This window comes from Mesocricetus auratus, unplaced genomic scaffold (assembly GCF_017639785.1).
Source record: "Mesocricetus auratus isolate SY011 unplaced genomic scaffold, BCM_Maur_2.0 Super-Scaffold_100007, whole genome shotgun sequence".
NCBI classification, from domain to species: Eukaryota; Metazoa; Chordata; class Mammalia; order Rodentia; family Cricetidae; genus Mesocricetus; species Mesocricetus auratus.
Genome location: NW_024429191.1, coordinates 93455751 through 93477139, shown reverse-complemented (window position 1 = coordinate 93477139; position 21389 = coordinate 93455751). Strand labels below are relative to the sequence as shown.

At 56.9% G+C, this 21389-nt stretch overlaps 2 protein-coding genes and 1 long non-coding RNA gene across 6 annotated transcripts in view; 2 read left to right on the top strand and 1 right to left on the bottom strand.

Annotated features, from left to right (window-relative positions):
* Nucleotides 1-6520, top strand: part of Ube2o (ubiquitin conjugating enzyme E2 O) — a 41060-nt gene extending 34540 nt beyond the window's left edge. The window contains exons 8-18 of one of the 2 annotated variants that reach the window (XM_040750085.1): nt 31-106; nt 407-882; nt 1116-1270; nt 1464-1576; nt 1661-1789; nt 2339-2428; nt 3167-3863; nt 4059-4195; nt 5334-5537; nt 5621-5678; nt 5764-6520. In XM_040750085.1, the coding sequence (XP_040606019.1) occupies nt 31-106; nt 407-882; nt 1116-1270; nt 1464-1576; nt 1661-1789; nt 2339-2428; nt 3167-3863; nt 4059-4195; nt 5334-5537; nt 5621-5678; nt 5764-6431 (2803 nt within the window). In that variant the 3' untranslated portion in view covers nt 6432-6520. Of the gene's footprint in view, nt 1-30; nt 182-406; nt 883-1115; nt 1271-1463; nt 1577-1660; nt 1790-2338; nt 2429-3166; nt 3864-4058; nt 4196-5333; nt 5538-5620; nt 5679-5763 lie in introns of both variants that reach the window. The other variant, XM_040750084.1, reaches the window with a different exon arrangement.
* Nucleotides 6521-8939: 2419 nt separating this feature from the next.
* Sphk1 (sphingosine kinase 1) lies at nt 8940-13969 on the bottom strand. 3 transcript variants are annotated; one of them, XM_021227075.2, is made up of 6 exons: nt 13835-13969; nt 11722-11925; nt 10635-10787; nt 10461-10555; nt 10271-10386; nt 8940-10006 (listed from the first exon to the last, which is right to left on the bottom strand). In XM_021227075.2, the coding sequence occupies exons 1-6, from the start codon at nt 13848-13850 to the stop codon at nt 9229-9231; spliced, it is 1362 nt and encodes a 453-aa protein (XP_021082734.1). In that variant the 5' UTR covers nt 13851-13969; the 3' UTR covers nt 8940-9228. The 3 variants fall into 3 exon arrangements, with proteins under 3 accessions (XP_021082734.1, XP_040606021.1, XP_021082732.2); XM_040750087.1 differs by lacking the exon at nt 13835-13969 and adding an exon at nt 13209-13347; XM_021227073.2 differs by lacking the exon at nt 13835-13969 and adding an exon at nt 12515-12653.
* Nucleotides 13970-14602: 633 nt separating this feature from the next.
* LOC110340876 lies at nt 14603-16978 on the top strand. Its single transcript, XR_002382707.2, has 3 exons — nt 14603-15268; nt 15563-15636; nt 16588-16978. It is a non-coding gene; the product is annotated as an uncharacterized LOC110340876 (long non-coding RNA).
* The last annotated feature ends 4411 nt before the right edge of the window (nt 16979-21389 follow it).

Genomic DNA, 21389 nt, shown 5'->3' with positions numbered 1-21389 from the left:
AGTCCATCCAAACTCCTTGTTTCCCTTCAGGGTGAAGCGTCTCGGATGCTTTGACCATGCTCAGCGGCAGCTTGGGGAGCGCTGTCTATATGTCTTCCCAGCCAAGGTAGAGCCGGCCAAGATTGCCTGGGAATGTCCAGAAAAAAACTGCGCCCAGGGGGAGGGCTCTATGGCCAAGAAGGTATGTCCTTGAGGTGGGTGGGCGTGGGCACTCATGGAACTGGCCTATGCCATTTCCACAGCCAGCAAGGTGGGTCTGGGCTCTAAGCCTTGGGGACAGCCATGAGGACCCTTGCTGGCCACTTAGGTATTTATAGCTCTACTCCCCAAGACAAATGCCTGGGGTCACAGTGGGCCCCTACCTGACTCACTTCACAACTCCCTCTCCTTTGCTCTGCTCTCATAGGTGAAGCGCCTGTTGAAGAAACAGGTTGTAAGGATCATGTCCTGCGCTCCAGATACCCAGTGTCCTAGGGACCATTCCATGGAGGACCCAGACAAGAAAGGGGAAGCCAGAGCCAAAAGTGAAGTAGGTTCTCCTAGCCCTGAGGAGCAACCCGATGGATCAGCCAGCCCAGTGGAGATGCAGGACGAGGGGTCAGAGGAGCCTCAGGAGATGGGCGAGCCGTTGCCCCCCTTCCTGCTGAAGGAGGGTGGAGATGACGGGCTGCACCACTCAGCAGGGCAGGATGCGGATGACGAGGCTGCTGACGACACAGATGACACCAGCTCAGTGACCTCCTCCGCCAGCTCCACGACCTCCTCCCAGAGCGGCAGTGGCGCGAGTCGTAAAAAGAGTATCCCCTTGTCCATCAAGAACCTGAAGCGCAAACACAAGCGGAAGAAGAACAAGGCCACGCGCGACTTCAAGCCTGGGGACAGGTGAGTGCCACCCTGCACTGCATCCAGGAAAGAGAGCCAGCTCATGGCCGCCTCCTGTTTACCCAAGTTTTCTCTCCCTTATCGCCCTGACCCCAGATAAGGTGTCAGGCTTGGGCCCAGGGGAAGTTTACACGCACTAGATATCTCACCCTGCCCACTTGCAACTCGGGCAGGCCTGGAAGGAGTGTCACCTCCTGTTTGTGTTGCCTGGCTCACGGGCCTGTACTTGGCAGGGTGGCCGTGGAGGTGGTGACCACGATGACGTCAGCAGATGTGATGTGGCAGGACGGCTCTGTAGAGTGCAACATCCGCTCCAATGACCTCTTCCCCGTGCACCACCTGGACAACAACGAGTTCTGCCCGGGAGACTTCGTGGTGGACAAGAGAGGTAGTGCTAAGCCTCAGGGTGGCCAGTGGGACACTAGCTGAGGCCAGGGGCCAGTGGGGATAGGACTTGGCGTCTATGAGTACTTTGGGGGGTCTCTCTTTAACAAACCAGGGGAAGCCTGTGGTTTGAAATGTGGTTACAGACAGGCACCCCAGGGCTTTTCAGATAGTCACATCCCTTCTCGTTTCCCTAGTCCAGAGCTGCCCAGACCCTGCTGTCTATGGTGTGGTGCAATCCGGGGACCACGTTGGCCGTACATGCATGGTGAAGTGGTTCAAACTCCGGCCTAGTGGGGATGATGTGGAGGTGAGCTTGCTGTACCTGCTTCCTTTGGGTGGGCTCTGGGGGATGGGGGGAGCCCCGCCTCACGCCAGCTTGGCTTATGCACAGCTCATTGGAGAAGAGGAGGATGTGAGTGTCTACGACATTGCTGACCACCCTGACTTTCGCTTCCGCACAACTGATATTGTCATCCGCATCGGTAACACTGAGGATGGAGCTCTGCCCAAGGAGGATGAGGTAGGTGTACTCTTAAATTCTTGCTGTGAGCAAGTGCCTGCAGTCCCTGACACTGCCACCAGATGGGTTCAGGAGCTAAGACCTCAAAGTTTAGAACTGGGATGCCCAAGGATGGCTGGCATGGTCTGCATCAGAGACAGGCAGCCCAGGCACCTGCAGGACTTGGACATCTTGGACCCTGCCAGTCGGTCCCTAGACGGGTCACCCTCTGTCTGTTACAGCTCTGAGCACCACACAGTCAACTGCAACAGAGTCTAGTCAGGCTTGGAGATGGAACTTGAACTAGACCTTGAGCAAAAGGTGGGGATGTTGGGAGAGGTCAAGACAGATTCTAGACAGAGGACCAGAAGCAAACCCTGAAGGCAGGACACCCACGCTGGGAAGAGTGCAGGCCAGGGAGGCAGGGGCAGTGACTGTGGGGACAGTTGCTGCAGACTGGGAAAGGCCACTTAGCATTTGCTGCCAGGCCAGGGAATGGGTGCCATGGGTGGGCAGTCTGGGAGCTTCATCTCTTGTCACCCATTTGACTCTGTCCCCGTTGCCCTTCAGCCGTCAGTGGGCCAGGTGGCCCGAGTGGACGTCAGTAGCAAGGTGGAAGTGGTGTGGGCTGACAACTCAAAAACCATCATCCTGCCACAGGTAAGGCCGCCAAGGGCCTGGTCGCCAGCCATGTGTTGCCCTGGCCTCTCGGGCTGCTCGCTGCCACTGAGGGTGGCTCTGTAGCCTTCGCACATCGGCTCCAAGGACTGGATCCCACACGTGTGAGGGTCCCAAACTTCTAGATTGGTCTAGATTCTCCATACACCTTGTTGAGCTATCTAGGGTATTTCCTGCTCCTGTTTCTAGAATAGCTGCCGACAGAAGAGAGTAAGAAAAGATGGGCCACAGTCCAGCTGTCCCTAGCTGGTCCCCTTCCCTCTCCTGTACTTGCCAGCACTCCTTTCCTGTGCACATAAGAGGGTGGGCCAAGGGGGGCAGAGAATGACTTGTCCCTCACCTTGGAGCCATTATAGGGGAGAGCAGGGCAGTGTGACCGGCTCTGGTACACCTGCTTTGCCTGCCAGTAAGATTATCCACTCTCTCCTGGTGCAGCCCACAAAGACTTGTCCACCCGGCACCTGACCTGGGTCCTGAGGACGCTGACTTTGCTCAGGTTTCCCTGTGGTCCTGACTGCCCAGAGGCTGGGAGAAGGCGGTGCATGCATTAGCTGCACTTCATGTACAGCTTGGGGTGGACGGTGGGCAGAGGGCCCCTGGCAGAGAGCTACAGGCTTTCAGATGCCAAGTTGAGAGGAGGGGTCACCAAGGAAGGCCACAGTGAGTTGTCAACAGGAAGGAAAGAGGCCAGAGTTCTGAGTTGCTGTCTTCTGCTCCCAGCACTTATACAACATCGAGTCTGAGATTGAGGAGTCAGACTACGATTCGGTAGAAGGCAGCACCAGTGGGGCATCTTCGGACGAGTGGGAAGATGACAGTGACAGCTGGGAGACAGACAATGGGCTGGTAGATGAGGAACACCCCAAGATAGAAGACTTCGCCAGTCTACCAACAGAGCAGCCGGCAGCCCCTGAGGAGGACAAGGGGGTGGTAATCAGTGAAGAGGCAGCCACAGCTGCCATCCAGGGAGCCGTGGCCATGGCTGCCCCCGTGGCAGGGCTGATGGAGAAAGCCGGCAAGGATGGGCCTCCCAAGAGTTTCCGGGAGCTCAAAGAGGCCATCAAGATCCTGGAGAGCCTCAAGAACATGACCGTAGAGCAGCTGCTCACAGGGTCCCCCACCTCACCCACTGTGGAACCTGAGAAGCCAACCCGGGAGAAGAAGTTTCTGGACGACATCAAGAAGCTACAGGAGAACCTCAAAAAGACCCTAGACAACGTGGCCATCGCCGAGGAGGAGAAGATGGAGGCGGTGCCCGACACAGAGCGCAAGGAAGATAAGGCTGAGGCACAGTCGCCAGTGAAGGCCGAGTGGCCCAGTGAGACGCCTGTGCTCTGTCAACAGTGTGGTGGCAAACCTGGTGTCACCTTCACCAGTGCCAAGGGCGAGGTGTTCTCTGTGCTGGAGTTTGCACCCTGTGAGTGGCTTCATGTCTGTCACCCTTGCTCGTCCCCAGAACCCGTTTCTGCAAACTCCTGTAGGCTGAGTAGCTTATCCCCACCCTGCCCTAGGGGATAGTAGAGGGAGGCACCTGGGCCCTCACCATCTAGAATCTCTCAGGCCATACTCCCGTAGGGCTTCGGTTCAGGGCCTGACTGCTCTCTCCTTGCAGCAAACCACTCTTTCAAGAAGATTGAGTTCCAGCCTCCGGAAGCCAAGAAGTTCTTCAGCACAGTGCGAAAGGAGATGGCTCTGCTGGCCACCTCGCTGCCCGATGGCATCATGGTCAAGACTTTCGAGGACAGAATGGCAAGTGGGCTGCTGGGCACTTAGGGAGGCAGGGATGAGTACCATTGGGCACTGAGGTGCAGCAGCACCCATATTGCCGTGTTGCTAGGGATGTGGCTCAGTCACCTGAAGTCTCAGGATGTCCTGCACACTTGAGGGTCCAGGTAGTCTTTCCTCTAAAAAGTAGCCAGGTGGTGGTGGCACACTTTTTTTTTTTTTTTTTTTTTGGTTTTTCGAGACAGGGTTTCTCTGTATTGTTTTGGAGGCTGGCCTGAACTCTGAGAGATCCGCCTGCCTCTGCCTCCCGAGTGCTGGGATTAAAGACGTGCGCCACCAACACCCGGCTATGGTGGCACACATTTTTAATCCCAGGCACTTTTGGGAGGCAGAGCAGATGAATCTCTTAAGACCGGCCTGGTCTACAGAGCATGTTCCAGGACAGCCAGGGCTACACAGAAACCCTGTCTCAAAAAACAAACAAAAGTAGCTCTGAATCCATCTAAGACTGGAGCCCAGTCAGAGCTTGGCTGCCTTTTGTATGCCTTTCCTGAGCCCCCAAACCAGAGGCCTTTCCACACTCTGAGGCTGCTTCCAGAGGATGGTGTCTGAAAGAGTGCTGTCCTCAGGGTCACCACAGCATAGGGTCTTTGTACAGTTCGTCACCACATGCAGCTGCCCTGGTAGATTGACGCCAGAGAGTCAGTGTCTGACTCCAGTGCGGGACTACAGGTGGCCACTGCCACGCCCATCCTTCTTGAGCTTCCCAGGACTCCTGTTTGACGTGGGTAATTGTCTTCCGAGACTCCAGCTTGGTGCAGCTTTGCCATGTCTTCACGACATCTCCCCAGGGTGCCACAGACTGGTAGAAGGTCCTGGCAGGAGCGCCCACATTCACACACATACAGAAACACCGTGCTGTGTCCTGGAGGTCGCAGCTCCTCTGGCCTCTCTGCCAGTCCTTGCTGTTGAGCTCAGACCCTCAGTGCCATCCTTCCAGCACTGAGACTGCACCTCCGTCTGTCCCCAGAAGGGAACGCAGACATTTGGGTTTGGCGTCTCCGTGGCTGTGGCTTTGGAGCGCTGCCTCCTCCTTCCCCCTGTCGTCACAGCGACTGGGAGGTCAAGAGGCTGGAATGCCAACTGTCTCCTGCCCTTCCAGGACCTCTTCTCAGCGCTAATCAAGGGCCCCACTCGGACTCCCTACGAAGATGGCCTCTACCTGTTTGACATCCAGCTCCCTAACATTTACCCAGCGGTGCCCCCCCACTTTTGCTACCTCTCCCAGTGCAGTGGCCGCCTGAACCCCAACCTGTATGATAACGGGAAGGTGTGCGTCAGCCTCCTGGGTACCTGGATTGGAAAGGTGAGGATGGGCTCCGGTGGAGATGGTGGCACAGTGAGGCGGAGTCGTCTGGGGCAGACCTGAAGGCTTGATTTGTGTTTCAGGGGACAGAGAGGTGGACGAGCAAATCCAGTCTTCTCCAGGTGCTCATCTCCATCCAAGGTACGACGGGCTGGCAGGCACACTCAGGCCATTCCCAAGCCTGCCTTTTGGGCTTACCCACTTACTGAGGGAATCTTTCTGGCAGGTCTGATCCTGGTAAATGAACCATACTACAATGAAGCCGGCTTTGACAGTGACCGGGGCCTGCAGGAAGGCTATGAGAACAGTCGCTGCTACAATGAGATGGCACTGATCCGTGTGGTGCAGTCCATGACCCAGTTGGTGCGACGGCCTCCTGAGGTCTTCGAGCAGGAGATTCGGCAGCACTTCAGTGTGGGTGGCTGGCGTCTGGTGAACCGCATTGAGTCATGGCTGGAAACCCATGCCATGCTGGAAAGGGCCCAGGCACTGCCTAACGGGGTCCCTAAGGACAGCAGCTCTCTGGAGCCCCTGGCTGCCACTGAACTCTCAGACTCCGGCCGAGAAGAGCCTGAGGATGTAGGGATGGCCCCTGGGGAGGCCTCCCAGGGATCAGACTCAGAAGGTGGTGCCCAGGGCCAGGCCTCAGCCAGCAGGGACCACACAGAGCAGACTGAGACAGCCCCTGATGCGTCAGCACCGCCCAGCGTTAGACCAAAGAGGAGGAGGAAGAGCTACCGCAGCTTCCTGCCCGAGAAGAGCGGCTATCCCGACATCGGCTTTCCTCTCTTCCCTCTTTCCAAGGGCTTCATCAAGACCATCCGGGGGGTCCTGACACAGTTCCGTGCTGCCCTGCTCGAGGCAGGCATGCCGGAGAGCACAGAGGACAAGTAGCTTCCAGGGCTTGAAAAAGTGTCATGTTGGGAGAGGCCAGCCGCTGCCTGCTCCCTCCCTCCCCCCCTCCCTCCCCCCTCCCTCCCTCCCTCCCTCCCTCCCTCCCCTCCCCTCCCCTTCGCTGCCCTCCCCTCCCCTCCCTGCGGCAAGTCTGATGAAGTGCAACAAGTGTCCCGAGAGGCTGCACTCTGCCCCTCAGTGACCTTTCAAAGGCGCCCCTGAGGCACTGGGACCCCACTGCTGTTCCTCTTGTTGCCCCAGGCAGAATGTCTTGGCACTTGTCCCCTAGCTGTCCCTTCTCAGGTCAGAGGTGGGGTGTTGAGGGACCTGCAGATGGCAGGAGAGAGAACGTGCCTTGCATGAAGCGTGGCTGCCCCTGCAATGCTCCCGGTCCCCTTCCTCTTCAGCTTGACTGTAGCCTCCCCACACCCCAGACCTCCTGCCGCCGCACTGGGTCCTCTAGTCCCCACACCTCCATCTCTTGGAGCTGTGGCTGCTGTGGCCTGTTGACCTTACTCTCTAAGAGAGATTGGGACTAAGCTAAGGTTCAGAGTGACACCCAGGAGAGGTGGTGGCCCTTACATATATAAGCGTGGAGTTAAGGACAGGGTGCTGCTGGGAAAGAAATGGCTGTCGGTGCCTTGCTCTTCCAGTCCAAGCTGGCAGTGGCACTTGGCAGTCCTGCCCAGACCTGCCTGTGTGGGCTGTACTGACATCTGCTCCATCCAGCCTTGTTTTGTCCCTGCTGAGGCCAGAGGAGCCTCTGCACAAACCAGGCCAGCAACAGGGCCTCTCCCCATCCAGTGGCTCCGTCTGTCAGCCGTGGCTTACAGACTCTGCAGTCCGAGGGAGGGAGGCTGGATGGCAGTGGGAGCTCCACCCTCCCCCACAGGCCCAGAGGTTTACAAGTTTCTAAGCTTTTGATAATGTGAAGCTCCAGGTAGAGAGGATGCTGTTGAGCGTATTGCAGCTATGTCATTTCTGGTGTATGTATGTAATATTTAAGGTTGGGAAAATAAATCTCAAAAGCAAAGATACTAACTCTTACTAGAAAAAAGAAACAAAAAAACAAAACAGACAAAAAAAAAAAAGCCAAAGCATGATGCGTCTTGTCAGCCTTAAGCGGGCTCCACGCCTGTGCTGTGCCAAGACTGCCGGGCATCAGAGCCTTGGGAAGGACAGAGCCAGAACTGGACACTCACCGGGAACCTGTCGGTACCCTGCGGACATCATGAGTGCATGGTGGGCTGTGCATCCCAGGGCACCATTCATGTGGAGATGTGAATGCCTACTGCTTATAATACCTGTATAAAGTGCTGTGTGATTAAACTTTTTTTTTACTTGCATTTTTTGGGGGCTGGCTCATTAACAAGTCAAGGTGACACCATTAAACCTGCCTCTGCCATTCATTCAGACACTGTTGCCTTCTATGTGCCCAGACCCATCCTCCCATACCGTTTCCACAAGGGATTCTGTGACACTGGGTCCTTCATCTGCAGGCCTGGGGTCTGTTGGGGCCAGTGAGTATCCTGATGGCAGTCAGCTCTCAACACTGGAGTGGACACCAGTGTGCCTGAGTAACTGGCCATCCAGCTTCCAGAAACTGGGGGAGCCAACATCACAGCATCTATCGATAGGCAGGTATCGATATTCTGAGCTACCGGCTGGAATGGTCACCCAGTTTGGGGGATCAGCACTACCACTTTCCAGCTGCTTCTTCTGTTCCTGCCTGGGACTATTAAAGGACAAGTTGGGAAGGGCTCAGGTGCCCTGGGTGAGCCTGGAGGAGACGCCATGGGTGTAACCCAACTCTTTCAAGGAACTGCTGCTGCCTGCATTTTTCAGTTTGAAATTGTCAGAATCCGTTTCCTGGAGAGAGACTAGCAAGCCTTTCTTAAAATCCTACCAATGTTTGGGTACACCAAAGCTCCCCTGGGGAGCCAATGAGCCTTCTGGGCCTCCTTGCAGAGCGTAGGGGACTCCAAAGCAGCCACACTGGGAAGTCCACCCAGCACGGGCGATGGCTTCCCTGGAGCCACACGCGTGGGACGCCCCCACTCCCACCCCATTATGTGCTCTAGCGCTTCCCAAGACCACCTGGGGCCAGGGCAGGGTTCCATGTAATGTTCCACCTTCTCCTAGACAGTGCCTAGTAAGCAGGCCCAGGCGGGCACCCACATTCAACAGGATCTGCGTCCTACTTCCGAGGCTAACTCAGGAAGGATTCCCTGCTCCGTCCACTCAGGACGCCTACCATTTACTTCAGAGATGGAGCACTCAGCCTCAGACTTCCCTTGTGTAGGATGGGGCATCTGGCCAGGCTCTGGAGGCCTCTACAACTGAAGGGGTCTGATTATCAAGTCCCTAAGGAGTCGATGTGCCCAACACTGACATGACTGTGCCTTGGGATATAGCTGGAAAGTGCCTACACAGCATGTTGGAGACCCCGGGTTCTATCCCCAGTACAGTTCCATAGCTCTTCCCAATCCCTAGGGCGGGATCAGCAGGTTGGAAAAGTCACTTTATTTGGGTTTGATTCTCAGGGAAGGGCACCAAGAGCAATGGGGAGTTGCCTTCTACATGCAACCCGGCTTCTACATGCCAGCAGGCTCTGGTCCAGCGTCTCAGTCTAATGTTTAGAGGGCAGAGCCTCTTTCCAAACCAGCCCCGCCTTCCTGCTTCATCTACAGAGTCCCCGCCACCTCCATTAGATACCCTCCCACGCCGGGGGATGGATGCAGGGGAGGGTCCCATCCCAGTGTAGACACAGCAGACAAAGGCACAGAGAGCCAGGGAATCACAACGGTTCTGGAGGTGGCGTCTGCTGGGGCTCCCGGCGGGACGGGGCATCTCTGCCCCCACAAACCATCCAAAAGTAGTTTGGGTGCACCTGGCCCTGCACAGCCTCACACGACATCAATTCTCCATCCACAGAAAACACGCCCCTCCGGGTCTTGGGCTCCAGGCGGAAGGCAACCACAGGCACATGCACCAAATATGGGCAGTCATACTCCATGTGCTTGCCCTTCTGCATGGCCAGGAAGAGGCGCAGCAGCATGGCCCTCGACACCCCTGCACGCACATAGAACAGGTGCATGACGCCAGCCTCGCAGCGGCCCATGGGTGCCGCGAACATCTCCGTGCTCAGATGGGTGTGTAGCAGCACCAGCACCAGAACGAAATCCTCCTCGGGCACCACAGTCCAGTGAGGGGGCACTGGCTCCCCCAGGGGAACGAGGTACGTGTCCACGGGGCCCCTGTGCGCCGGTGCAGGAGAAGCAGGTATCCTGAAGGCAGCCTCTCCCACAGGAAGGTAGGCCAGTTGGCCCTGGTAGACCCGCAGGGTTGCTAGGCGGAAGATGGTTCCCACGGTGAAACGGATCTCCCCCAAGCGCCTGTACTTCTCACTCTCCAGGTCCACGTCCGCCACGAAGCCCCAGGCCAGGCTGAGCACAGAATAGAGCTGCAGTCCCGATGCAGTGTGCAGCGACAGCAGATTCATGGGTGACAGGCGCCTGCGGCACAGTACCAGGGTGCAGTTGATCAGGAGGTCTTCGTTCGTCACCTGCTCGTACCTGCAAGGTTGAAGGTCGGATGGGACCGGGCAGGCGCACCCACGCCACGCATCCTTTTTGTTCCTTCTGGAGAGTGCGGGCTAGCAAAGCGGCAGCAGTGGTCCCCAGGGAGTTAGTGGAGCCTGCGGCAGCAGACGAAGGGAGACTCTAGCGCCAGGAAACGGAGGTTTAGGGCTCCAGAAGAAAAAAGGGAGCTTCCCAGGGGGAACTTGGAAAACCTGGTGGTAGCGGACATGACACCCACGGGGGACCCTCGGCTCTCACCCAGCGTAGTAGTTCAAGGAAGCTGCCAGTGCGTTGCCAGAGCCTCCAGGGAGGCTACACAGGGGCTTCCGGATGGCAGTCTCCCAGTCAGGCCGTTCCATGAGCCCATTCACCACCTGTTAAACCATAGTGCCCTCAGCCCAGGAAACACTATCCCGACCCCCCGGCCATCCTCCGGCTCCACCCTTACCTCATGCATCAGACCATCACCGGACATGACCACGAGGGCGTCCCAGTGACCCAGTTCCTCGGCACACACGAGCTCCCTGGCATGGTTCTGCCGTTCTGGGGGGAAATTTTGATGTTCTCGGAGCCAGTTTTCTGACGGAAGATGCTTCCTTCGCGCCCTGGGGACAGTACTCACCAGTGAGCACCAGTTTGAAGGATACCTCAGCCTCCTCCAGGAGGGGCTGCACGAGACTCCGGAAGAGCTGCAAAGCCTTGCCCTTGCCGCTCCAGGGGTTCAGCAGCACCAGCACTCTGCAAGGCCGTGGGAGTAGTCCCCGCGGACAGCCTGCTACAGACAGACAGACAGACTGGAGAGAGGATTCAGGAACTGAGAGCACTAGCTTCTCTGCTAAAGGATCCAGGTTGAGTTCCAGCACGCGGATGGTGGTTCACAATGGCCCCAAACTCCAGTCCCAGGGACCCTGCACCCTCTTCTGGCCTTCAAGGGCACCAAGCACACACGTGGTGCACATACACACCTCCATGCTATCAAAGCGCTCATACACATAAAAATAATCCTTAAAACAAAAACAGCCTGGCAGAGGTGGCACACACATCTAATCCCAGCACTCGACAGGCAGAAGAAGGCAGATCTCTGTGAGTTTGAGGCCAGTCTGCTCTACAAAGCGAGTTCCAGGTCAGCCAGAGTTACATAGAAAAACCCTGTCTCAAAAAAAAAAAAAAAAAAAAAAAAACCAAAAGGCCGGGCGGTGGTGGCGCACGCCTTTAATCCCAGCACTCGGGAGGCAGAGGCAGGTGGATCTCTGTGAGTTCCAGGCCAGCCTGGTCTGCAGAGCTAGTTCCAGGACAGCCTCCAAAGCAATATAGAGAAACCCTGTCTCGGGAAACCTTAAAACACACACACACACACACACACACACACACACACACACACACACACACACACATACACACACAAAAGAGAGGACAGAGGAGGAGGGCAATGTCACAATCAGCCGCTAGAGGGCGGAAGAGAGCTGCAGTGACACGAATGGAGGAACCCAACACTTGGGTACCTGGTCAACACAGCCCTGCTAGAGGAAGCGGCCTCCCACAGGTTGTCCCGGAGTGGGACACCTCGATACTTCTTCCTTTGGCTCAGGGCCAGACGGCTTCTGGCGTCGTGGGATAAAATGTTTCTGTAGAGCGACCCTAGGCCTTCTGTGGTCCATCATTTCTTAAGGGGTCCCTTTAGCCTTTCCCAAGACAGGCACCCCACAAACCTGGTTCCATCGCCAGGTCCCGGGGCTCCCGCTGACAAGGGGCCACCGGCGCTGTCCCGGCGGTGCTAAGGGTAACGGCGACTCCTGTATTCAGCTCCTTATCGGTGTTGCCCAGGAGGGTGTCTGGCGACTGGCTGTGGGGCTCGCCCTCTCCACCTCCCTGGGCTGTGAGAGCGGCCCCGTCATCCCCCGAGGCGGCCAGATCTGAGGGACAGGAGGAGGCAGTGTTGGCGGGGTTCGCTGCCGGGGCTCTATGCAAGCGGGCAGGGTTCCCAGCCGGAGCTCCTGGCTCGCACAGGGGTCTGCCTGCTGTGGAATCACAGAGCCCCATGGGCCCGGGATCTAGCTTTCCAGACGGCGCGCCCACCCCGCGAACGTTCCGATCCAGGGGACTCTGCATTCCGGCCCGACGCATGAGTCAGTGACCCGTGGCTCCCTCGGTCGGGCCAGCTCGTCACCCCTTGGGGTTGGTTGACGTAGATTCCAGTTGCAAAAGCTTCCCAGAACTGGCATTGCGGGGCGCTCACTCTGGGACGAAGAACCGCGCGTCCCAGCCAGCCTGGTCGCCGCGTCCCCCGCCTGAACTCCGAAACCGCCGGGTCTCCGAGTCCCCAAAGGGGATGCGCGCCGCGCTCGTGAGGACCGCGCCCAAGCCCCGCAGGAGCCAGCCCGAGCCGGGTGGACCCACCGCTGCCTTCTGCCCTGGGACCCCGGCCGTGTGGTCCCCTCCCTCGCGGGCCCACGAAGGCGCCGCCAACTGCGGGAGAGGGGGGGGCGTGGGGGACGTCCCTACCCAGTCCGTCCCTCTAGCGGCTTGTGGCGGGAAGCGGCTCCTCTCGGGCTCGGCCTCGCGGCTGGGGACTGGCGCCGCCGACTCCCGGGGATCGCTCCCCTCCGGCCTCAAACTTTTCGCTCAACTTGGCGACGGCGCGGGGAGGGCGCTGAGCCTTTGAGCCGGCCTGGCCACGCCCCGCGTCCCTCCGGCTCTCCTGGTTGGAACCAGCGCTGCGCACCGCCCCGGTCCCCCACCCGCCCGGGATCACACAGTGCCGCCTCCAACACGGTCGCTGCAGCCCACGCGCAGATTGGGGTGGGGTGGCTGGATCCCCGGACACGATTGCGCACCCGGTGGAGGAGCAGCTGGAGAGGAACGGCTCAGGAAACCAGCGAGGCGTGGAGTTCCGAGCACGGCTTTAAGCAGCACGTCCCGGGAGCGCGAAAGTGAGGGCGCAGCCCAGATCCCCGCGCCCGGCATCCGGTCCGGGTGCGCGTGGTTCTGCGCTCTCGCTGAGGATGCTGGGCTGCGTGCGCCTCGAAACCGCTGCTCACAGTAGGGAGGCAGCGCCTCTTTGGCGTCGCCTAGCTAGCCCCAGCCTGATCAGAATTCCACACCCAGATCCTTCCTGCTGTCCTAGCTCTGAGCCAGGTCGGGTCACCCGCCACCCGCAAGCTTCCCTTGCTCCCCTGCTCCTCCGTGGCGGATTTACTTTCAGCTTCCCGATGCAGCCGCTGGACCACTCAGCCGCCGGACCTGAAGCAGTTAGTCAAGTCTTCCTGGAGAAAGCGGAACCGGTTTGGGGACTCCTGGAAGGAGCACGAAGTCGGGAGGAGGGGGTCTCCTCAGCAACCTCGGGGGATAGGGGATACTGTCGAGGCCTGGGAAGCTGCCTGCAGCGGATGATTCGGATCCACGATCCTCACCAACTGGAGGAACCCAGCAGCGTGGACAGGGCACTGGGGGGCTCTCATCGGGATTGGAGGGCAAGCTTGGGGGCGTGGTCCCACCGCTCCCCACCCCCTCCTGCAAACTCCGGGTGAAGATGCACTCGCGCCCGGGAGTGTGCGCTTCGGGGGAGATAACCAAGACGCAGGGGTCGTTGTGTAAGTTATGTATTTCGCGGCGAATGACCTGAAGATGTCCATAACTAACCCGAGTTAAATTCCTGGGAGATTATTGGCGGAGACCAGGAAAACGAAGCCGCCAAATCCGACTTGGTGACCTACCCAGGCAGGACCAATACAGACACCAAAGCCCCAAAGGAAGCTGCGGTGGTCCAGCCCCAGATGCCGAGGGCTCGCACGCCCACACCGGCCCCCGCGCGACCCCACACACCTCTCTCTCTTTGCATCGCCTTCTTAAAGTCCAGACGGGGCGAGTCCCGGAGGAGCGGGGGACCAGATCACAAGGAGTTGCTGTGAACTGGGTCACGCCTTGAAGGTGGCTTCTCTCCCAGAGGACTGCTGAGTTCCCTACCGAGTTTCCCACTATTTCAGGGGTCCCCGGACTGGCCATGGGCGCAGGCTGGACCTGCAGTTCCGCACGCGTCTCTGCAATATGTACCTTGCCTCTGCACCTCCCCGGGACAGCCTGACCCGAGCCTTCCTAGAAGGTGACTCAGCGACACGCTCACGGGTGGAGAAACTCCCGGAAAAAAAACTAGAGGAGTTGGAAGCAAGGGCGTCATCACGCACGGACGCGCGTGGCCACCGAGATCTGGTCTTTCACCCACCCCGGTCTCCGGTTTCCCACCTCCCACCCCAGGAATCCAGCACGGACAGAGACTGAGGATGGCGGCTCTGCAGCCGCAGTGCCGCGGTCACGGTCACGCGCTGCGGGGATGCGAGCCGTGGTGGGAGGAGGGGGCTCTGCGGGGGAGCCGGGTCTCCCTGCTACTCGCTCCTCTTTCGGCCCTGTCCCTCCCCTTTCCAGAGATCGGGGTCCAGGTTGGCTTTGGCGTCTAGCAAACTCAGTTAGGAAGCTCTTCTCCCCGAGGAGCTCCAGCTTGGAGGAGGCTGGCTGCCCAGACTCCTGCTCCCTCTCCCACCTTTGGGAGGGAGTGTCTACCAAGCCCGAGAAGCCAGCCGTTAGCAACTGAAGAGGGGAAAGCCAGGCCCGGGCAAGGGAAAAACCAGGCTGTAAGTTCATGCTCAAAATGCCGACCTGGAACAGGATAGCGCTTTTCTTGGAGGCCTGGGGCTGGATCCTCCCAAACTGCAGGCCAGCTGGGGTGCGGCTGACTGGAAACTGAGTCGGTGAGAGAAGCAGAAGCAGCTTACAGGGCTCTTTATCCCGGGCCTCGGGGCCCAGTTCCCTTCCTGACCGCGAAAGACCCAGTGGGAGGGGGGGCTCCGTCTGGCTCTAGTCCCTGTGAGCACAAAGCCTCCTCTGTGCTCCCTGCCACCTCACCCCCTGGCCTCCTCACCTCTTTGGCCTTTGCCTCTCTTGGTCTTGATCCTCTCCCCAATCCTGGGTAGCCCTTCTAGACCCTTTCCCCTTTTAGAGAACTATATCCTAACTCCAGAAGCCGTGGGATCGCACCCCTGGCTCCGGAGCCCAGGGAGACATCAGCAAGATGCTGCTTTGTTTGTGAAGCCGGAAGGCGCTGAGAGGGGAAGGGTCTTCTTGGAGCTGTCAGACCGATTTCCAACCCTGCTGAGAACAAACCCAAAGCCCTTCCCCCGGACTGGGAGGCCACGTCCCACCAGAGCTTATCCGGGTGTCTGTTAGCCTGGTGCACCGGACAGCTCACCTCAACAGCCACTCCAGGTACCCAGGGCCCCCAGGAGAAGGAAACAGCAGCTAGCCCAAGCACTACACGCACACAGAGACACACACAGAGACACACACACACAGACACAGACACACACACACACACACACACACACACACACACACACACACGCACGCACGCAAGCACACTCAATAACTAGCCTGTGTCCTGCAGGGCCCACTTAGCCTTGACCTCAGGCCAGTCAGGAGCTCTGACTTGATCATCAACCCAACCTCTGTTTCCAGCCACACCTGCCTCATGTGAAAGAAAGGAATTGTTTTTCTACCTAGGTTTCAAGCACAGCTTTCCCAGAGAAGAACACCTAAGAGCTGACCTCTGCACCCCAGGAACTCAAGACCACCAGGTGGTCAAACGTTTAAGTGTTTTTTGGTGTTTACGTGTGTGTGTGTGTGTGTGTGTGTGTGTGTGTGTGTGTGTGTGTAAGTGAGTGTAGAAGTCAACTACTTTTTAAGCCAGGCATTGGCGGAGCATGCCTTTAATCCCAGCACTCGGAAGGCAGAGGCAGGGGGATCTCCTGAGTTCGAGGCCAGCCTGGTCTACAGAGCTACACAGAGAAACCCTGTCTCTACTTGCATCGTGAGAATTCCAGGGCATGAACTCCGGAAGTGAGGGTTGGTGGGAGGCGCCTTTACCTGCAGAGCTGTCACTGGCCCTGGTTGTTTTCAGTAGGCAAGGATGCCCGGCACCTCACCCACCATGCCTTCCCTGGGTGATTTCTATTTCCTTGTATTTTTAAGGGATTTGGTCTTTTGGAACAGGGCTTTGTGTATCGTAGGCTGTCCTCAGACTTGCTACATAAATGAGGCTGGCCTTGCTTTCCTGGCCTTCCTGCCTCCACCTTCCTAGTATTGGGGTTGCAGGCTTCTGCTACCACACCGAGTTCATGTAATACTAGAAATAAAACCCAGGCTTTGAGCACACGGGACCAGCACGGTACCAACTGAGTCACTTTCCCTGTCGCCCTTGACGGTTGTGTTGTAATTTTAAGATAGCATCTTTAGATGCATTTATTTATTTTATGTGTACAGGTGATTTGCCTGCGTGTACGCATGTGCACCGCACGTGTGCCTGGTCCCTGTGAAGGTCAGAAGAGGACACTGGATCATATGGTGGTCAGCCTCCATGTGGGTGCTGGAAACTGACCCCAAGTCCAGCCTCAAACTCAAGGCTATGCTCTGATCTCAGTCTCCTGAGTGCTGGGATCACAGGCATATACCCTAATGCTCAGCTTCCCTGGTAAGCTCAATTCCCCCAAGGGCAGACCTCCTGAACCTCAAATTCTCTGTTCTTACAGCATGTCGCTACCTGGGAGGCTGCAAGAGGAAGGAACTGTTCACCTCTGCAAAATGTTAAGACTGTGTTCCCAGACTTCCCAGCGTGTGGCTTTCCATTCTGAGAGTCTCCAGATGCTGCGCCACGGTGGCCAAGCCGGGCATTGCGTGGCATTGGCTTGGGGGTGCCACACGGGGAGATGTGGAGTCTGTACGGCCCCCTGGCTGCGTGTTGAAATGGAGGCTTCGTCTGTGTTTCCTCTTCTGTGGAATAGTTTCACTACTATAGCTGTGTGAGGGCAACCCTGACTCTACTCTGTGGTGGTTTGAGGAAGAATGGCCTCATAGGCTCATAGATTGGAGTGCTCAGGGAGTGGCATTGGGAGGTGTGGTCTTGCTGGAGAAAGTGTGTCATTGTGGGTGGGTGGGCTTTGGGGTTTCAAAAGCGGAATGCAGTCCCAGTGCGCTCGCTATCTCTCCCTGCTGCCCGAGAGTCCAGATGTGGAGGTGTCAGCTCTCTCTCCAGATGTGGAGGTGTCAGCTCTCTCCAGATGTGGAGGTGCCAGCTCTCTCTCCAGATGTGGAGGTGCCAGCTCTCTCTCCAGATGTGGAGGTGCCAGCTCTCTCTCCAGATGTGGAGGTGCCAGCTCTCTCTCCAGATGTGGAGGTGCCAGCTCTCTCTCCAGATGTGGAGGTGTCAGCTCTCTCTCCAGATGTGGAGGTGCCAGCTCTCTCTCCAACACCGTGTCTGCCTGTGCTGGTGATGGACTAGACCTCTGAGGCATTAAGCATGCCCCACTTAAATGCTTTCCTTTGTAGGAGTTGCCATGTCCCAGGTGGTGTTGGTGGTGGTGGCATACACACCTTTAATCAGGAGGCAGAGGCAGAAGGATCTCTGTGAGTTCGAGGCCAGCCTGGTCTACAGAGCGAGTTCCAGGACAGCTTCCAAAACAATACAGAGAGACCCTGTCTCAAAAAACCAAAAAAAAAAAAAAAACCCAAACAAACAAACAAAACCAACAACAACAAAGAAACACTGACTCTCCTTTGTCCTCCTGGGCCACATTGCTGCGGCTGGGGCCCAGGGCCCACTGAGTCTTTGGAGTCTGCCTCCCACATACCCTTACCTCGAGGCCTTGTTGACCTGGCTACAACTCAGGGTCATTAGGATTCCAGAACGGTCTTGAATCTGAACACCCACAGGTGTGCCACTTTGATGATTCCAGCCACCTGCCCGGCATCCTGGTGGCTCAGACAATAGTGTGTCAGCCAGACTGGTGTCTTCCGGTGTTTGGCCAGAGGACGCTCCTGGTTTCTCTTTCTGCTGCTGTTTCCGGCACCCTGATCTCTTCCTCTTTTCACCCAGTGTCCTTTCTGTTGCCTGAGATTTGTTCCTACGTTTACACAGGCGGACGACGTTTTCCAGGTAGGAGCGCTCGCCTGTACATGCATGTGTCAAGGGCAAAGGTCAGCTCCACTCCACCTCCGTATTTTTGCTTTTGAGGCAGGGTTTCTCTGTGTAGCTGGCCTGGAGCTTGCTGTGTAGACCAGGCTGGCCTTGAACTTGGGGATCTACCTGCTGCCAGATAGGGTTTCTCTGTATTGTTTTGGAGGCTGTCGGTCCAGCCCAGTCTCGAACTCACAGAGATCCGCCTGCCTCTGCCTCCCGAGTACTGGGATTAAAGGCGTGCACCACCACTGCCCGGCTTTTTTTGATTTTCGAGACAGGGTTTCTCTGTGTAACTACTGGTCCCGAACTCACAGGGATCAGCCTACCTCTGCCTCCCGAGTGCTGGGATTAAAGGCGTGCGCCGCCACCGCCCGGCTTCTCAGACCCAAGTTCTACGTCGCTGCTAGAAATCTGAACTCAGGACTTCGTGTTTGTACAGCAAGGACTCAACCCACTGAACTCCAACCCCTGAAAATAAAAAATATATATATGGTGTTTTCAGACAAAGTTTCTCTGTGTAGCCCTGGAACTCATTCTGTAGACCAGGCTGGCCTGGAACTGTCTTTATGTGGTACCAGAGGTTAAACCCCAGACCGTGTGAATATTCTACCTCTGAGCTACACTCCCAGCCCAAGATGTATTGGTTAGACAAAGAAAGATGCATCCTCCATTACCTTGTACAGAAATGCTCCTCCTCAAGTTGAAGGGTTGGGAGGGGAGACAAATGAGCTCTTAGGGCCATTATTCATCAATGTTTTATGCCTTCCGTGGAGAGATGTAACGCTGGGCACCTTGAAGGAGGGAACTGCCATGGATAGCATCGGTACAGAAGAAAGGGGGTGTCCGGAAGGCGGGCCACCCTCCCTGCAAGCGTTGCCCGGTGCGACTGCTGCTCATGCCTGCAGGCAGCCCGGGCTCCTGCACTGTTTTGGCTACCTTGACCTTCAGATTCTGGCTCTACCCTGACTTATGGCATCTCCGGTTTCCTGAGCAGATGGGTTTGTTCCCCGGTCCCTGGAGGAGCAAAGTTTGAGTTTCGTGTTGGATGTTGTTGCATGATGTGTCTTTACTGCAACTCAGGCTTAGCACAAATTTAATCTTACGGTTCTGGAAGTCCTCAGCGGACCTGTGGTCTGGGAAACCTAGCCTTCCCTTAAGCTTTTAGAGGCCACCTGCGTTCCTTGGTAGGAGGACCCTTCGTGACCAAAGCCAGCAATTGATACTTCTTCGGATTTTATTTCGATAAGCATGCCCCTTCCTTCTCCCTGTCTCTCACAAGGTCCCTGGGACCATTGGCCCCAGCCAGGTGCCCCTAGATAATTTCCATCTCCAGACTCCTCCTCCTCACGTACCCCCAGACTAGTCTCAAGGATAGCCTTGGATTCTTGACCCTCGTGCATCCTCTTCTCAAGCACTGGAATGCAGGCATGTGACCTCACACCCAGTTCATGCGGTGCTGGTGCTATAACCCAGGGCTTCCTTCTCACTACGAGAGGACTCTCCCAACTGAAGTACATCCCCAGCCTCCCCCCATGTCCAGATTCTTTTCATTGCTGGTTTTGTTGTTTGTTTGTTTTTGTTTTTGAGACAGGGTCTCACTAATGTATCTCTGCCTGTCCTGAAGCTTGCAATGTAGACTATGCTGGCCTGGAACTCACAGAGATGCTCTTGCTTCTGCCTCCGGAGTGCTGGGATTAAAGGTGCAGGCCACCCCCTCAGGCCACCTCTGCAAATTCCCTTCTGGGAATAGCCCATCATGTTCATTCACAGGCTTCTGAGATTGTGGTGGGGACAATTTTGGGGCCAGTGTTTCACTAACCACAGATGGAAATCACATGGTAATGCTGTCCTCACTTGGCTCCAGAACCTTCTTTCCCAACTCCTCTGATTTTATCCAAACACAAACCAAGACCTTGCTTTTTCCAGAAATAAGCATTTACGTTGAGTGTGGGGCTGAGACTGGCCTTGCTGGGCCTGAGATGCAGTCCAGAGAAAAATTGCTTTCCCATTTCTGAAAACAACCCAGGAGAGAGAAAGGCGTCTTTGCTAAACAAAGTACTGACTGGCTTGCAAAACTCCAACTTTTCACCCAGGGCAGGGGCTGCAAACAGCTCATCCAGTGCTCCCTCAGCCTGGCACTGCCTTGCAGACAGCGCTCACCCTTGGAACTGCCCACCTACTCGGCCTCCCCCCAGGCACCAATGGACCTCTGCGGCTTTGCCACCTCCTCTCGTGTGACCTGGAAACCCAGCTGCTTCTATTCCTCTGTGACAAGCCTGGAACAGGCTAACCATACTGCCAGCCACAGACATTGGGAAGAGCCACTCAGTGGAAACATTCCCTGACTCCCTCTGACATCATCTTCCATTTGGGCCTGAAGTGGGCTGCGGCCTGGTCTTTGCGCAGCCCCACATCCTGGATACTAGCAGGATGGATGTTTCCTGGTTTACTCAGGAATCCTAGTCTGCCCACCCTACCTCCCGAAGAAAGGGAAGCCGCATTAGACCACCTGACTCAGGCAGGTCCTGGAAGAAGTGGGACTGCGGTTGGTGGCATTGGTGGCATTGGTGGCATTGGTGGCGGAAGCAGGACCCAGCACCCCCGCAGTTAGGAAAGGAAATCAGGCTGCAGCCTCAGCCCAGCCACCCAGGATAGAGCTTGGAGGCTGAGGGGATGGGTGTGGGCACGGTTTTCCCCGTGCTTTTTGTTTTAAAATATTTTCTACTTTCACGTTTCTCAAAATGTGTCCTCGGGTGTTTCCCAAAGCAAAACAGACAGACAGTGAGTTGGCCCTGGTCCCCTGACAGACAGTGTGTGAGGGTGGACAGACACAGGCAGGGGGACTTTGGGGGTGCCGTCCTAGAGGCGTACCCCTCTTTTATCCAAACTTGCACCTGCTCAGGCTTCCTCTATGGAGGCAAATTATTGAGGACCAGGGGCAAAGGAGGAGGAGGGAGGCAGATACCCTGATTGGCCAAGCTGGAAAAGACACGGAGCCAAGAGCAGGAGCGAGGCTTGCCTGAGCCTCTCGCTCATTATGCACATCCGAAAATAGAACATCCCCTCCCCTGGAGGCTCAGTTCCTGAAGGTCACAGCCTGGGAGCCTTTGCAGACAAGCCTAGTAATTTAAGTAATGATTATTCAGGGGGAGCCGGACTGCTGGGGCTCTGGACAAGGCGAGCCTTCGCCTCATCCCGCAGAGGCTGGCTGAGGAGGCTTCACGGACCACAGCATGCACGGATGCGACAAGGGAGCCAGTTTCCAAAGGCGGAGCTCCTTGTTCCCTTCGCGCACTGCCCTGAAGTCCTGGTCACAGTGACGTGGCTGGCATCTGAGCATGAGCTGGAATGTCATTTCTCCTTCAAGGCACTGTC

Bases quoted from the DNA above. Each gene is read 5' to 3' on its own strand.
- Sphk1 (XM_021227075.2), bottom strand. The intron at 10,556-10,634 runs GTGAGTACTGTC...ATTTCCCCCCAG, and splicing joins CTTCAAACTGGTGCTCACTG to AACGGCAGAACCATGCCAGG. The intron at 10,387-10,460 runs GTAAGGGTGGAG...ATGGTTTAACAG, and splicing joins GTGATGGTCTGATGCATGAG to GTGGTGAATGGGCTCATGGA.